Source organism: Gasterosteus aculeatus, chromosome 13 (assembly GCF_964276395.1).
Source record: "Gasterosteus aculeatus chromosome 13, fGasAcu3.hap1.1, whole genome shotgun sequence".
Taxonomy (NCBI): Eukaryota; Metazoa; Chordata; class Actinopteri; order Perciformes; family Gasterosteidae; genus Gasterosteus; species Gasterosteus aculeatus.
The window spans coordinates 13085466-13101815 of record NC_135701.1 but is presented as its reverse complement, the minus strand read 5'-3'; the positions used below and the strand labels follow the sequence as shown (position 1 = coordinate 13101815).

The 16350-nt window shown below is 41.8% G+C and overlaps 1 protein-coding gene across 13 annotated transcripts in view; it reads left to right on the top strand.

Moving 5' to 3' along the window:
* Window positions 1-16350, top strand: part of LOC120831244 (multiple C2 and transmembrane domain-containing protein 1) — a 101163-nt gene that overhangs the window by 40896 nt on the left and 43917 nt on the right. For 8 of the 13 annotated variants that reach the window (XR_005714034.2, XM_040196556.2, XM_078087616.1 and 5 more), the window contains 6 exons: window positions 794-832; window positions 3541-3705; window positions 3851-3981; window positions 4662-4848; window positions 11231-11324; window positions 15587-15689. Coding sequence is in view for 11 of the 13 variants with exons in the window: in XM_040196556.2 (XP_040052490.2) it covers window positions 794-832; window positions 3541-3705; window positions 3851-3981; window positions 4662-4848; window positions 11231-11324; window positions 15587-15689 (719 nt within the window). In the remaining 2 variants the exon portion in view is untranslated. The remainder of the gene's footprint in view (window positions 1-793; window positions 833-3540; window positions 3706-3850; window positions 3982-4661; window positions 4849-11230; window positions 11325-15586; window positions 15690-16350) is intronic. The other 5 variants (XR_013452122.1, XM_078087612.1, XM_078087614.1 and 2 more) reach the window with 1 other exon arrangement.

Sequence of the window (16350 nt, the reverse complement as noted above, 5' to 3'; positions counted from 1 at the left end):
GTTTGCTTAATTGGACCCCAGCATGCTCGATCTGGAACAACGCAGAGTCATGGGGGAAATATTTTATTCTTTTTGATCTGATGTCTTAATTCTGCTGCTTATTTAGTACCGTAGTTCAGAGAGTCCACATTTGACAGAACAAATAAATTCTATTTAGGTTAAGTACCATTTTGGATTTCTCCAACTGTTAAGGAAATGAGTACATGGTGAGACTGGTACCTTCTCTATTGCCATCTACTGGTATCAACGGGTATCGGAAAATGCAGTATTTTTGAACATCCTATAATATATAATATAGTTGCGTTGCAATGCCTTCAAAGAATATGTCCTCCCTATCTAAGGGATCGTAATCCTCCCCCAGTACAAAAACCCTATTCTGTTTACAAGGTGATTCTTGGAGCCAAACAGAAAAGTAAAAACTGAGTCAAACAAGGAGTCAGCTAGTATTTAATTACACTTCTGAAAGTATCAAGTATAAAAATAATGGTTACACTGTATTAGTGGCACAAACTCAAGCTAGTGGTCTCCTACACGTGCACATTTTATATGTGTAAGTGTGTTGGTATGTATGTGCATGAACACAACACCATATCAAGAGCGCTTCTTGTACACTGCCTTACTCAATTACTTACTTACTTACTCCACTTGGATGAACGACAACTGCTCTTGTCTTCTTATACAACCCCGTTTCACCAGGCTATGGCTAACATGTTGACATTACTCATTCGCATTAACCCGAGAGAGGCAACGGGGACGCGGGGGGCGCACTGTAACAGCTTTGTCTCATTTACAGACCATGCTTTTGAGAAGGAACTGGAAACGATCTTGTAAGGTAAACTAAAGCAGCATGTAACTAACCCTAACCCGCACAACTCCTGTCCTGCACTCTTGACTTTTGTCCTGGTGAATGGATGCAGTCTCCCTTTCCCTTCCTCCCTTCTTTTGCTCCCTCCACATTGGTATCAATGTTTTTTTTCAGTTCTTGTTCTCATTGTCATTGTTTTATTTTACACACGCTGCAATATAACACCTGCTATTCACCTCACCTGAGGGGAATGCATGTGCAAAATAGGCTACGCGTGACTTGTGTTGTATTTACAAGTGTGAAAGCGAGACATAAATAAATACAGACCCAGGGTGGAAGTAATGCAGAACAACTTTTTAATATATTTACATATTTAGTTTTAGAACATTTACAATCTGGCTAAAACTGCAGGAATTTACAATGGATTCACTGTGTACGTTTTCTGACAATTAGAATAATCTGTTTTGAACTTTGTCCTTTCAAGCTATTAAATTATGCAGTGATACATCCATGCTTCTTCCACCTTTGATCTGCACAGTGTACTGCAAAAAATGTGCACTTTATTTGTCTTGAGGGGTTTTATTAGTCCTGTACAGCAAATCAACTGTGAAACATGAAAGTTTGTTGATGAATGTGGACTGATTACAAGGTACTCTTAAACCCCTTTGCATTAAGCACACATCTTTGATGTTCACATTACTTCCATACATTAGAGATTTGTTTTATTTATTTCTTTCCCATTGGCTGTAAGATTATAAAAAAGCATGCTGGTCAATTTTTTTCTTTTTGTTGGCTCAATGCTTGAAGCACTTACCTTACTTTTGGTGAAATTGTATCAGGGGCAATCTTTTTGAACACCACTGTGTTATTGACCGCTTTGTTTTCCCATGTGTCACGTTTCTAAACTTTCTTTGTAATGGTTTTTTTTCTGTTTTGTTCAAATCAAGTTCATCACCAAAGAATGACTGAATCTAGAAACACAGTTTCACTTTTTAGTCAATCTCTTCATTTGCAGCTGGAGGCACTCCAGTTAAAAGTGTGATATCCCTCCAAGAGACACAGACACACTTTGAATGTTGTGGGTCAGAACCGCGCAGACGTCCTGCTGTATCAAGCTTCCCCCGAACCTTTGAAGCTTCCAAACTGGGCCACATTGCTGACTCGGGGAATTGGCTCAAACACTAACTAACTCGCTGCTGTGTTGCCCCTCCAAAAAAGGCACTGCTCCCGAGTACCTCCGTTCCTCCGTGCTCGCCTGCCTGGCACACGGTTATTTTTACACAAACACTTATTTTTAATGAAGCATATAAGTGTTTAACCCACAGCAGAAGATGCTGTTCACTAAGTAGTCTGAGATCAAGATAATGAGTCAGATGCGTATTACTGCCTCTGATTTTACCACAAGGTACTTGAGACATCTTCTTTTATCTTTCAAAAGGAAGGGAGGAGGTTTTCTGAAAGGCTGTGTCGGTTCCTAAACTGAATGGCAGTGTCCCTTATTAGACTATCAATCTCCGACCATCTAAGTGCAGGATCTCTTTCCTGCTGTGATCTCTCAGAAATCTGTGGATTCCCAAACCAAACAGCCCGTGGGTTTCTTAAACAAGAAATATGTAGAAACAAAACACGGAAACAATCCGGCTAGTGCTCGAGTAGGACACAACAAAGACCTCGCTTCATTAGCATACAGTGTGTTCGCAGCAAGTGAACAGGAGACATTAAAGATGTGGGAGTTGCTGTATGGGAGGTTGGCTGTATTGCATGCAGCCATTTGCATTGTTTAATGTCAGGAGAATGGAAATTAAGAGGCTCCATCTCCAGATCAAAGGCCCGTGCTCGCGAGGCAGGGTTTGTTCAGAGTTTAATGAAATTCGCCTGCAAAACAAAAGCTATGCTAATAAATTCCCCCTAACGAGGAGAGAGAGAGAGGGTGAGAGAGCGGGTGAGAGAGACAGTGAGAGAGAGAGAGACAGATGTATTTTGTTTGATAAATAAATACCCTGCTATTTGTTTTAGTGAAGGATACTGACATCATTCAAAGAGAGGTTAAATAGGCCTGTTAGTGCTTTTGAGAACTGTAAACCTAAACAGAAAACCTAAAATAAGGAGAATCATTAATCTGGATTTAAGGGGCCTGTCAACTCACATTACAGTCCGATGGAATAAGAATTTCAGAGTCACTGGAACAGCATGTCAGGGGTCTGCCTGTGTCCGATAAGATAGAATACAAATCACTTGCCTACTAAGATTTGTTATATTAACTAATAATATGGCAAATGAAATGCCGGACGCACACAACAACATATACAATCTTGTGCAGACTGTAAGCCATTTTGTCTACAGTCAATTTTTAGTAATGATTCAGAGGTTACCGTGAATGATGTTTCTCATTATTCCAAAGGAAATGTTTGTGATTTCTATCCTTTGTGGGATACTGTTTTGTGATTCATCGTGATGTTCAGACATGTTAGGTTTGTCCTCACGTTAGGGATACATTGCATTGGTGATTTTTTTTTTTGATTTGGTGTATGAGTCTTGTGTGATTTTCCTGCTCCTCTATTGGTTTTCTGGATGCATTTGTAATCACTTATTCTCCTTTCGACCTGGTGTGCATAAGCCGTACTTCAAGCGTGGACACATTTTACTTTGTGTCCATGCTTGTTTACATATCAACACACACGTGTTTGTATTAATGTTTCTCTGATTATGTGTGTGTTTGTGTGTGCTTGCTGCAGTATCAAAGTATGCGCCTGTCAGATGTGCACAGAAAAGCCCAGCTGTGGCGAGGCATAGTCAGCATCAGTTTGATAGAAGGTCGCAGCCTCCAGCCCATGGATGCCAATGGCTTCAGTGACCCGTACGTCAAATTCAGGATGGGCCACCAGAAGTACAAGAGCAAGGTACAGCCTCTCCTGTTTGACAACGTTTCCTTCCAGGCTTACCTCCACGGAGTTCTTTTGTTCATTTCAATATTCAGCACACACTCGAGTTACTGAGAAATACCTTTTCACTTATAGAACTGTTTCCCCTCTGTTGTTTACTCAGACAATTCCCAAAACGCTGAACCCCCAGTGGAGGGAGCAGTTTGACTTCCACCTGTACGAGGAACACGGCGGCTACGTGGACATCACGGTCTGGGACAAAGATGCTGGCAAGAAGGACGACTTCATGGGAAGGTACAGTGGTCTGGTAGCACTCCATAACAGCTGCACCCCATGAAGCATCAGTTATGTAAACATTATTTTGAATGAATTAAGTATTTACTCATACCCAACTAGTTCTTCATTATAATGTCTCACCAGTGGTCCTCGTCTGTCCTTCTAGCTATCTTGTCTTTTGTCAGGCTGTATAAATAGTAAACATAGCTTTCCAAAATCATGTGCATGATGACATTAAGGACTCATTCAGTCCGGTCTTACACAATGTGTGTCTACAATTCAACATGGCTCGTGTTTATAGAATAGCAGCGTGCAGGCTTGAGGAGGCCCATATTTTTGAACTCCGCACCCAAGGCCAGTAAAGCCTTTTTGGAGTCATTGGTATTAACTGGAGATAAATGATGGCAATGCCAGAAAAAAAATTCAGTTAAGAAGTCATTGTTTTTTACTAGGCGCTGGCCATTCTCCAGCAAAGAAATTGGATGATTTTTTGAGATGATAACTAGTAGAACACTGTTAACTTTTAAGGACATTCTGTGAATGTTATTACATCAGACTGCCTATTTCAGCCTCCACTCCCCAACATGGCAATAATAGCTGTTATTTAAGTTTAGTTCTTAAGCAAAGAGAGTATGTGTTTCAGCACAGTCAGCTTCCCCACAAAATGTAATTTCTCTGTGCATGTGTGTGCACTTTAGGTGTACCGTCAACTTGTCACATCTCACTAAAGAACACACACACAAGCTGGACCTGCCGCTGGAGGAAGGTGAAGGTCTGCTGGTGCTGTTGGTTACGCTCACGGCTTCGGCCGCCGTTTCAATCTCAGACCTGTCAGTCAACATGCTGGACGACCCGCACAAAAGACACCAGATCATGCAAAGATACGTGAGTCTGTTTTCTAGTAAGAGCGGCTTTGTGGGGTTCATCAAATTTTTGTCGGTAATTCATATTTTCTTTTTCACGTAGCTAGAACAGATTTGACAAAGTAGCCCATTTAATACTTATTGATTATATGCCTGCTATTATGGCGACTTCTATTAATCAGATCTTTAATTCATTAATATATTTAACGTCACGTGTGACACATAAATGTTTCAAACAACTCACATTTACAAGATCGTAATATTGTAAAGTCAGAATTGTTTCACATTTTATGAAGGATCTAACTAATATATCAAAAAAAGGAAATGTTTCGCACACCTTGATGAAATGATTTTTAACATTGTGCTCATTAAGTTTAGACTAATCGTTTGTTTCTGTTGCTATAATTCATTCATTTGCATCAGCGTTATTCAGCGAGTCTTGCAGTCATGATTAATGCATGTTGGGTAATTTATTTGTGTGTAAAATGGCTTGTTGTCCTTGCTTTGAGTTTCCAGTAGTAGAGGGAGTGAGAAAGAAAGAAAGAAAGAAAGAAAGAAAGAAAGAAAGAAAGAAAGAAAGAGAGCGCTCTAAGGCCCCATCTGGCCCAGAGGCCCTCCACTCAACACAATAGTTGAGCCCGAGTCTTTGTCTTAGCCTAGTTAACCCCTCGCTCCCTGTCATCTTCACGCCTCGCTACAAAGAAGCACTCACACACATGCTCGCTCACACAGACTTTCAATAGGTTTCATCCACTGACAGCCTTGACATGGGACGTTTCTCTAGATATCAACAGAATGAGCTCGTATGCCTGCTGTAAGTCGTAAAGGGCTTGATGACCTTTTACTTTTATTTACGTATTCTTTTTACACAGTGTAGGAAGACGCAAAGCACGTCATCCAATGAGTACCACTTGGTTCCGTGTGCTTTCATGTGCGTGTGTCCATATGCTTTACTGTGCACGGCAGTAAGTAGCTAGCTGTGTTTGAGTGATTTTATGTGCTCTGATCTCAGTTAATGTTACTTCCCAGCTGGTGTGTGTTTCCGTCTCGCGGCGTGGGCATTGGCGCCAGCGGAGAGGCTCCAAAGGCCAAACATGGGGGCAGCGACCTACATAACCGTGGCAGTGCCTCATTGGCTAGCCACGGGAGGTTGACCACTCTTCTCCGCGCTGCAGCGACCACCTGAGATCAGAGGGGGGAGCTCTAGGACTGGCACATGCTGTGCCTCTCCTCACACAGCCACAAAATGAGGGCGTAGAGAGAGTGTGTGTGTGTATGTGTGTTTGTATGAAAGTGTGTAATAGAGGGCGAGAGGTAAAGGATGAGGGTTACACCGGGAAAGGAAGGCGTGTAAAATGAAAAGAAAAAGCTATTTCACCTCTCTCACAACTCGTGCAGACCCCGTTTTTTCTGCTCGGCTGAGGGTGAGACGTTTTCCTTCCTCCGCCTGCCTCTCTTTCTGCCTCCTTCTCTCTCCAGCACTCTCCATCTCTGTCCCGCTCTCCCGGCAGCCTCAACTCTTTGTCTGTTGGCGCTGTGGCCCTCCTGTCAGATGAAGGGATGGAGAGATAGAGGGTACAGGAAGGTGGGGGGGGGAGTCAGGTTGGTTTAAAGACTTGAATGGTCTCTACCTATTAACATATTCATTTTCCCCGGTTTGGCCGTCTTTCAGTTCGAGAATTTAATAAAGATGTACCTTATCAAAGAGCACTGATAAGACCAAGTACCACCTCTAATACATAACAGTGCTGCTGAAAGCCCACTAATCTGCTGTGTGTGTGTGCGCGCGTGTGTGTAGGTAGGTGAATGTTATTATGCTTGGGCACATTTTTACTCACTGGTTCATCTCCTTGAAATCAGCTTTTGCTGCACTCACAAAGCATCCGCTTCTGCTAATTACAAACAGGTAAATACATGCAAAAACAATACCTTCCTACGCTCACTAATAGTTCTCTTATTATAATAATAATAATAATAATAAAAGTTGGGGGTTTGCAAAGAAACACAACGTTAATAAGAACATTGCTGTTGTCATCATAGCTTTTTGAGAGCAGACACCTTTGCAAAAGAGGGAGAAGGGGGAGGTATAATTTGGTTTAAGCCGGCCTTCGGCAGTGTGCCCCTTCACTACTCCTTGTCAAGTCAAGTCAAGTCATTTTATTTTGTATAGCCCAGAATCGCAAATTACAAATTTGCCTCAGAGGGCTTTACAGTCTGTACACATACGACATCCTCTGCCCCGAAACCCACCATCGGCACAGGAAAAACTCCCCAAAAAATGAAAAAACCCTTACAAGAGGGAAAAAAAGGGAAGAAACCTTAGGGAGAACGTCAGAGGAGGGATCCCACTCCCGGGATGGACAGACTACAATGGATGCCATGTGTACAGAATGAACAATGTATAATACATGCAATTCCTATGACAGAAATGATTCAAGTAATTGTGAGTAGTAAGCCAGGCGCACAGCAGGACCACTGCAGAGGCAACCACCATCAGATAGAACCACCATCCACAGAATCCTGTGGGGAGGGAGAGCACAGAGATTTTAGGAGAGGGTAATGTCGGTTTATGAGTAAAGTAATATTATTAATATCTAAAATAATGATGATGATGATGATGATGGCAGCAGCAGGCGTCAGCATGGCCACGGTAGGTGTCAGGACCAGGGTCCCGAAGGAACCACGATCTATGGACCTGATAGGGGCGAAAGCACAAAAAAAACTCCCGGAAAGAAGCTGAATTAGTCATGTGCATTAATAAAACTTGAATTATGGTAGAACGAGAGCGTGAGAGAGGAGCTCGGTGTGTCCTAAGAAGACCTTGTGAAGACAAACACACACACACAAGTTTACTTTAAGGCAGTGTGTATAACATAGGGTTTCAAAATGTGTATACGGGTAAACAACAATGCATGCACTTACAAGCATGCACATTCAGTTGGAAAAGTTGAAACACCTGAAAATCTAAAAGACATTTCATAATTCAAAGCCGACAAATGTCTTTTCCACACACACATCCACACCCATATATGCATGCGCACGCACACACACACACACGTGTACACACACTGTGTTGTTTTTAGCAGGTGTTTTTTTCCTCATCCCAATCTGTGGCCATTGAAGACAGCAGATAATAGACACCTGAGTGCTGGGATTTGATGCTAGCGCTGGACTCATTAAGGTCTCTCTCCTTCTATCTGTCCTGCATAGCCACTGCTTTGTGTGTGTGTGTGTGTGTGTGTGTTTATCTGCCAGACTTGAGTGCCTCCGTACACTTGAATGTACCGCATATATGCGCGTGAATGAGTACACGTGAAATTTCTACCGCAAGCTACTTTGAATGCAGCCGAGGCCGAGCCATATGCAACACGGTGCAATACACTTAGTGTCAACTGCCTTAGATGTAGTATCTCTCACCGTAACCTTTCCTTCATCCCTAATTACTGTTTCCCAGAAGCAGAGAGGGACATAGGGAGAGAGGGAAAAGGAGCGATAAAGAGATTTATGCATTATGACGGCAAAGGACCACACACACTAATGGCTTTTAATGGGCCCGAGCTGGCCGCAAGATGGGTGGATGAGAGAAGGAGGACGTGGCGACCTCCGCTGAAGTGGTGGCACTCCACTACCCGCCCACATGTATGCACGCTCACACACACACCTGCACCTTCCTCTCCCACTCACTCCAGCGCGCCGCTATACGGCGACGACAAAGGACACATCCTGGACACAAAGTGAGACAAGGGGCAGCAGTACAGTGTTGGACGGGCCGAGAGCAAACTTTGAGAGGGGCCGGTGGCGAGGCGATGCACAGGAGCGGGAACAGGGTGGTGCCATTTGGTTTGCGTCTGAGCATTAACGGTTGTGTTTGATTTAATCTCCCCTAAACTGCACGGCAGCTGGGTAGACGCTTTCTGTGTGTGTGTGTGTGTGTGTGTGTGTGTGTGTGTGTGTGTTATATGGAGCGCTGATGAAAGGTGACACGATGCAAAGATGACAGTCAGTCATAAGCCTGCGCTGCGGTTGATTTATCTGTGTTTGTGAGTCTGAGTGCGACGGCGACGGGAAGAAGATGTCACGGTGACAAGATGTCAATCACAGGCAGGGCGGGGGTTTGTTTTATGAAAGCCAACTCTGTCCTTCCATTTTTCTCTTTTCCCCTCTGTTCATCCCATCTTTTCATCTCCCCCTCCACCCGTCAGTCTGCCCGCGCGCTGACGGGTGTGTAGTGAGACGTAAATGAGAGGGTGGGGGTCGGTCATGGCCTGCCTTCGTGTCTCTCCCTCTCCACCTGTCTGTCTGTCTGTCCGCTGCATCTTTCGCCGTTGGTCCTTCTGACGAGGATGTGGTCGTATTCTCTCCCCCAGTCATCACGTGGGTCGGACCCTTATTGTGCGCACACACACACTTTGGTGCAGACGAAAAAAGTAGTGACATTTGATTGTTGGCTTACTCCTGCTGAAGACATTAAACCGCATTTTATCCTTGTGTCATCCTCTGCTGCCTCCCTACGGCCCTTTTTATCACCCCTTTTCTCCCTCTGTCTCCTTTCCTCGCTGGTTCCCAATAATTAAAACAAGCAGCTGTATCTTCAGAGAAATCGTGTCTTAAAATTGAGAGTTGTCTCCTCATTGCCTCCCTCTCTCGCTCTCTCGTTCCCCCTCTTTCTTTCACACTCTTCCCTCTCATCTCCTTTAGAGAGCTTTTGGACAATGATATCGCTGGAAACAGGCAGAGTCTGACCGAGTTAGTAATAATAAATTAAGTCTGTAGCCTGGCCCTGACTCTGAAATTTAAATTATAATTACTCCTGTGGGGATGGAAGGGGTTATTGCCAGAGAGAGAGAAATAAATTGAAGTGAAGTGCATTTCCACTTTGCTTTTAAGACACACCAACATGCTACTCAATTTGGCCTCAGTATGGTTTTGTCTATTTGTTTATACCTGAGTATTTGGGTTTGAACAAAGGCGTGAGTTTCTGATTGTGTGTGTGTTTGTCGCTGTGTGACCATGCATCATTGCGCGGCCGTTCATTTCCTCTTGTGTTCCTTTATTCCACAGACTTTTTTTTTTTTTACACCGTTTTCAGCATACTGAGCATGCAAGAAGAACTAGTATATGTGTCCGTTAACTGAAATGACTTTGTTTTATAGTTACAGGATGTTGTGTGAGGAGCTGAGGGGGCCCGTGTGTGTTTGTCTCATAACTAGAACCCCGCCAGACACACTCGATGTCTCTATTCTCCGTGACATATCTATTATAATATTAGTGGCCTAATAATCTCTGTGTGTCTCTCAGTAATTCAAATACCACACAAGCCGATATGTAGGTATCCTACAACAATGCGTTAAAATCAAGAAGACCACATCCAATACAATTTGTGCATGGCTTGTATTTTATTTTTTACTCTTCTTACACAGAATTAATTTTTGTAAGAATTGTCTTATTTAATTTGAATAACTTCCACGTTGTCTTTCTTGTTCTACTAATAATGCTGCTATTCTCACACGCACACACACAATCGCACTCTAAGCGCCTCCTTTTCTCTTCCACACAAAGTTTGAAGAAACCAACTAACGCGGGGTCTTACTAAAAAAATGAGATTCACCCATCAGCATTTTCCTTTTCAAAGTGCCCCAACGGTCCCTGTGCTTTTGGTAAATAAATCAAATAAATAAATCAGCTCACTGTTCAAATAATACAAATCAACATGTATGAAACTGTATTTAAACACATGCATTTGGTTCACGTTGGGCATGGGGACGATGTCCACATCCCACAAACACTTTCTGCCAAGACGGTTTGAATCTGGCAGTCAATATACAGAACACTTTGGGAAACCCCTCTTTTCACTGAAACACAATGTGTAACTCTGTCCTCTCATTACTGACCAATTAACTCATTCTTTATGAGTGGAGAAGTACAACGCCTCTAACTCTACATGCAACCGGGGAAAGGGTTTAGCTTAGAGAGAGAGTTGTTCTTCATGCAGCTAGCCTTCCCCTTGTGTAATGGGAATAGACACAATGCTGAAATGTCATCTGCATAGCATGTAACGGTGTTGAACTCGCCTGTTGTCTACAATGACCCCTCTTTGTGTTCCTTTTATCTGCCGTCTATATTTCAGCTCATCCTTCATCAAAATCAGTTAATTTTCAGAGAAGTACAAAGTTAAAAAACATTTCAAACCGGCAAGAACAGCAACTCAGGGAAATTAAATCTAGCCGCTTTTCCTCTGTTAGACTCAACTATAAAGGCCAGCTCTTTTCAAATAAGAGGACTGTTAAAGGACACATTTTACCCTTTTCCTCTCTTAATGAAATGTCAGGCTATTGACCTGCCTTTCTCTTCAATGCTAATTTGGCATCTTCTTTGACCTTTCACCATTGTTTCTGATGTTTCAGAGTCTGTGGAGGTCATTCAACAACCTGAAAGACGTCGGCGTGGTGCAGGTGAAGGTCATCAGGGCCGATGGACTGATGGCAGCGGATGTCACAGGTAAGAAGGTGACCTAACCTCCAAAAAACAGGACGATAACCTCTGCAGCTCTCAATTACATACATTGTTCAAAATTCTCTTAATTTTTCACTCTTGTATTTGTGCCTGTGTATCCATAGTAAAATAATCTTCACTTTTGTTGTTGTTTTGCTATTTTTTCTGATACTGATACACAGAGTATTATAGTAGGTAGACCATCTAATGATATTAGTAATACTATCAATAATGATGGTTTTTTAAAATAACTTTTGGTTGAGCTTTACATATAGACATTAAACTGTACCTGCGGCGCATTTTTTCCGCACCAGCAAACTTCCATAAATAAAGATGCAATCAGGGTTTACTTTTGGTTTAAGAAAGAATCCTGTAGTTAAAGTCTGCTTTTTGAGATTGGACACTACATTTTTCTGTGTTTTTTTTTATAGAAAAGATGCAGTCTTCTCATTTGAATAATGAAGAAAAAGTACATATTTGAACAAACCTCTCTCCCTCCTTTTCCTCTTCCTCCACTTGCTCTCTCTGAATTCTCCATCAATTCTTACTTTTAATTAGGTCTACAGTGGACAGGTCTAGTTTTTCACTCTGTATTATCCAGCAGAGAGAGAAGGGAAACGTGTGTGTGTGTGTGAGAGAGGGGGACTCTTTTCTCCCCATTTGAAGCCGCCACAGTCCCATTAGCCAATACGAAGCAGAGCTGGTTGATTTGGGTTATTGCGTGGCGCGACCGGAGCAGCCGGAGTGCAGGGCTAATGGCTCTCCGGCTCTTGTATTTCACTCTGTGCAGAAATCTGCTCCGTGACCTCGTTGTGAAGCTCATCATTCAGTCTGAGCATCATGGATCCCTCCAAAAAAAATAGAGTAAAATTGTGGAAATATAATGTCTACTGGCTGTTTGTTTGCCTTTCACTTTGTCTGTGCCTGCTGGACGTGGTCATAGAGAACACGTTCCAAACGGTGCCTCTTTTAAACTATTACAGGCTACAGGCTTAGTCCACAGTTAAAGTGCACCATGTATCGCGGAGCCAACCAGCTATAATATTCTACATAGAAACCACCAAGGCTGAATCCAGCTGTGGGGAAAAAAAGTGAAAAAATCTAAATTATATGGAGTCCAAAAACAGAATAGAACTGGAAATTCTCAACATTTGATATTACATATATTTAATGACAAAAAACAAGGTCACATTTTTGTTGATCTTAAATTTAGACAGTCCAACATTCTTTGAGTTTATACAGTCTCGCAAGAAAGGATAAACATTTTTTTTTTTATCATTTCTTGCTATTGTTCCACAGAAAACGATTTATTTCCGCTAGTCTAACCCTAGACTACGGTTGTTTCTAGATGGCTTATTCCTGTTTTGTGTGTGTGTCACTGGCAGAAACTATAGCTCTGTAAGAGACACATAAGAGCCCTCACCACATGAGCACCCTATTTTAACAACGCACACCAAGAGAGGGTCAGGAGCAAGGTGAGCGAGAAGCCGACAGACGGACAAACAGACAGACAGTTAGAGAGGAGGTCGGGGAAAGAGCGAGTTCACCATCCCTCTCCCATTCACGCTGCTCCTCTCCCCTCTTGTTTTTTCTCTCCTCCTCCCACTTCTCTCTCTCCGTTATGGCCGTCTCGCTCTCTAATTGAAGTGTTTTTGTGGAGTAGCTCCTCTCCAGACAGAGTAGGATAACTGAAAATAGTCTCTAAAACCAACAATCCCTTTTGTCTGCCAGCTCTTGTTCCTCTGAGTGGATGCTACGCCACCATCTCAACAGTGACACACACATGCACTCACAACACCTGAGCATGTACAGACTCCTTGGACCTTATATTTTCACTCAATATCATTTTTCATATTTTATACGGCGTCAGCCAATTAAATGCAGTGAACGAATCTACAAAATATGCGATTGATTTTCCATTTTAAAGTCTGAATCATAATTAATTGTGATTATACAGGAACATGACAGGGTGTGCTCCTTCAACCTCAAACTCCTTCGCTAACTCTAAGCCTCCTGCGATGCAATTACAGCGCGGTCCCTCGTCTCCGTGCTGTTTTCATCCTCCACACTTATCTTAGGGCACGCTGAAATTAGTTTGAGCCCGCTTCCTCTGCCAGCGCTGCAGAGACGGGACACGGAGGGGGTAGGGGCTTCGCTCGGACATTACCTGGAGGATCTCTGAGTGGCGCTCAAACCTGAGCGTGTAATTGGTTAAGACAGCCGCCTCTGGTGCTGGCGGCCAATAAGGTGAGAGTTCATCACCAATGACAACTGGATCCCTGCTACAACACAGCCCGCCATGTCATTAAAAACAGAATATTGGAGGGAAAATGGGGGAGGGTCACGGTTCCGCGGAAATCATTTCCAGCTCTTAATTTGGATAATTGCATTTAAATTTAATCAGACACAATTTGTGGGGACAACATTCTAACCATTTATGGTATGGAAGCTCTGGGATTATTTAGGAGGGTTCCAAATATTCACTACTGTGAGAATGTAGATGAGAAAAATATTATTTGTATTTGTGTAAAAATGTTTTAATACATTTTGTTGGGGATTTATTGATCTAGTGAAGTATTAATATGAATTTGAAAACAATATATGATCTGCAATTGATATGTGTAAAGAAGTATGCACAAAGGGATGAATCACAAAGTAGCCTCTTGAATATTTCCTTTTGTCTATTTTAATGTATCTGGGTTTCTATTGTAGGAGTTATAGCTGTCAATATCCACCTCAAACACTCTACATCAATAGAGCCCCACAAACCGATATGAAAGGCAATACCTACAGCTCATTGATCACGGTGACATTTACTTTGCGCACCCACTAAATGTCCTGCCCTTGTCACAACATTTGAAGAAAATCACTCCAATCAATGACACCAGCGCACACACACACTCACACACGCATTCACAAATGTGGAAGAAGGGCTTTGAACTCAATCGCAACTTTATTGAGTTTTGTTATGCAATTCTGCTGCTTTATTAATATTTCAATATTCCCCCTATTTTCAATGGGGATGCGTGTGGGACCTATCTTTTTAACATCGTGACCCAGTCTTTTCAAATGATAAGCTTGAACAAACAGCGCAACGGCCCCCGACAGTTTTAATGGAAAACAATGATCAAAGCCTGAATTAAGTTCTTAGTTCATTTTGAGGCGAAGGCGGGCGGGCTGGCAGGCGTGGGGAGCTGAGATCTCACTCCTTTCTGTCTACAAAGACATTGAAATGTGAGACATTAGTAAACAAATGGAGAATATATAGGACATCACTGGTTTTGATTATCATTGTACAGTATGCTATTCTCAGGAGGAGGAAATAACGTATTATTTTTATTTCTTCTTTAGTCTCTCGACAGTTACATAACGGTAGTAAATTCTGAATTGAGGATTTTGTTGGAATATAATAGTATGAATGAATTTTGATTTTATGTTGAACCATATAATGTCTTCTGACATCTACAGTTCTTAAAGTTCTAATGCAATTTATATACGTTTTGGGAGTGATGCGCATCTAAAATGATTTCATATCCAATATTAGGATTTATTGAAATAGTTCATTTTAGGATTTCTGTAAAATGCTACTTGTTCTATATGATGAAACCAGTCTTGCTATAGAGTCAAAGTAAATTAAGCTTCAAATATGTTTTGCAATGTTTAAAACAAATTTTTTATTTCAATAACTGTGAATATAACAAATCAGAAATGATGAGGCGGAAATTTCTTATCATACTAATTCTTTTGCACGACATTATTGCGGCTACCGTCACGTCTTGAAATCAACAATCATGTACCGGCTATGTTTCCCACACCCCTGCTCGGTTGTCTTTCATCTTCTGCTTTGAACTTCTCTGGCCTTCAGAGCCACATCGCAGTCTGTATTCTCCACACCATCTATCCTCAGTCTTCTCTTCCTTTTGGCTATCCCGCCCCTCCCCTCCTTGTGGCCGTCCAGGCCATAGTTGTCCTGGAGCTTATCGTCTACTTGTGCATGTTCCCAGGGTGTTAATAGGAAACAACCTGCACTACTGTTTTATAAAGAGCTAAAAATGAAATGTACCGTTCTGATGAGTCCAGGTTATTAGAGCCGTAATGTGGTATGAAGGGAGGATGCTGTATACAATCTGTCTTAATAGTATGAGCCATTGAATAGCTGTTGGATCTCGATTTCCAATGAGCCAACAGACCTTTAGTGTCTACTGAAATGATGTCTCTCCCTTAACTAAGATCACTTTGTGCTTCCTCTCTTTCTGTTTGCTCGGAAGGTAAGAGTGACCCGTTCTGTGTGGTGGAGCTGAGTAACGATCGGCTGCAGACGCACACGGTCTACAAAAACCTCAACCCGGAATGGAACAAGGTCTTCACTTTGTGAGTGGCTTTTATACCCTCGTCACACACTGTTAGCACGCACTGCAGTCATGGACATGCAACTATTTAAGGCTGATTAAGTCATGGTCAAAGTCTAATTTGTGGCATTTCTTGTTAGCATTATTTGTCTTTGTGTGTAGGGTTCTCAAATATTTTTTATTTTATTTATGGTCCAATGTGAACATAAAGTATTTATCACAATCAATAGTGCTGAATGCCTTTTTCGTGAATGAACTCTGAACTCAAAAAGTGTTTTTAAAATGCCTTGTAAACTCAGATTGTAAATTATGTATAACATTAAAATAAGAGTTGAAGGCTTTTCATAAATTTCTTCATACAAACAAGAATATTATTTCCCAATCATAGTTATAGTACGACTATGGGTTAATATAGATTTAACTATAATTTATATAATACAATTGAATTCTGAGTGATGGGACAGTGTAATTAAGTCATTACTTGCACATCTTTCATATAGTCTCCTTTCTAAACTCATCAGCTTCCTGCTTGCCTAATCTTTGGAGATGAAACATCTTTGCTTCACTTGTTTATGTCAGGCAATAATTTAGTGCAATATCCCATGCTACATGTCAATGGAGATTTACATTTTGATATTTTATTTAAATATAAAAATATTTGCTGTGCCACCTAGAACGTTTGA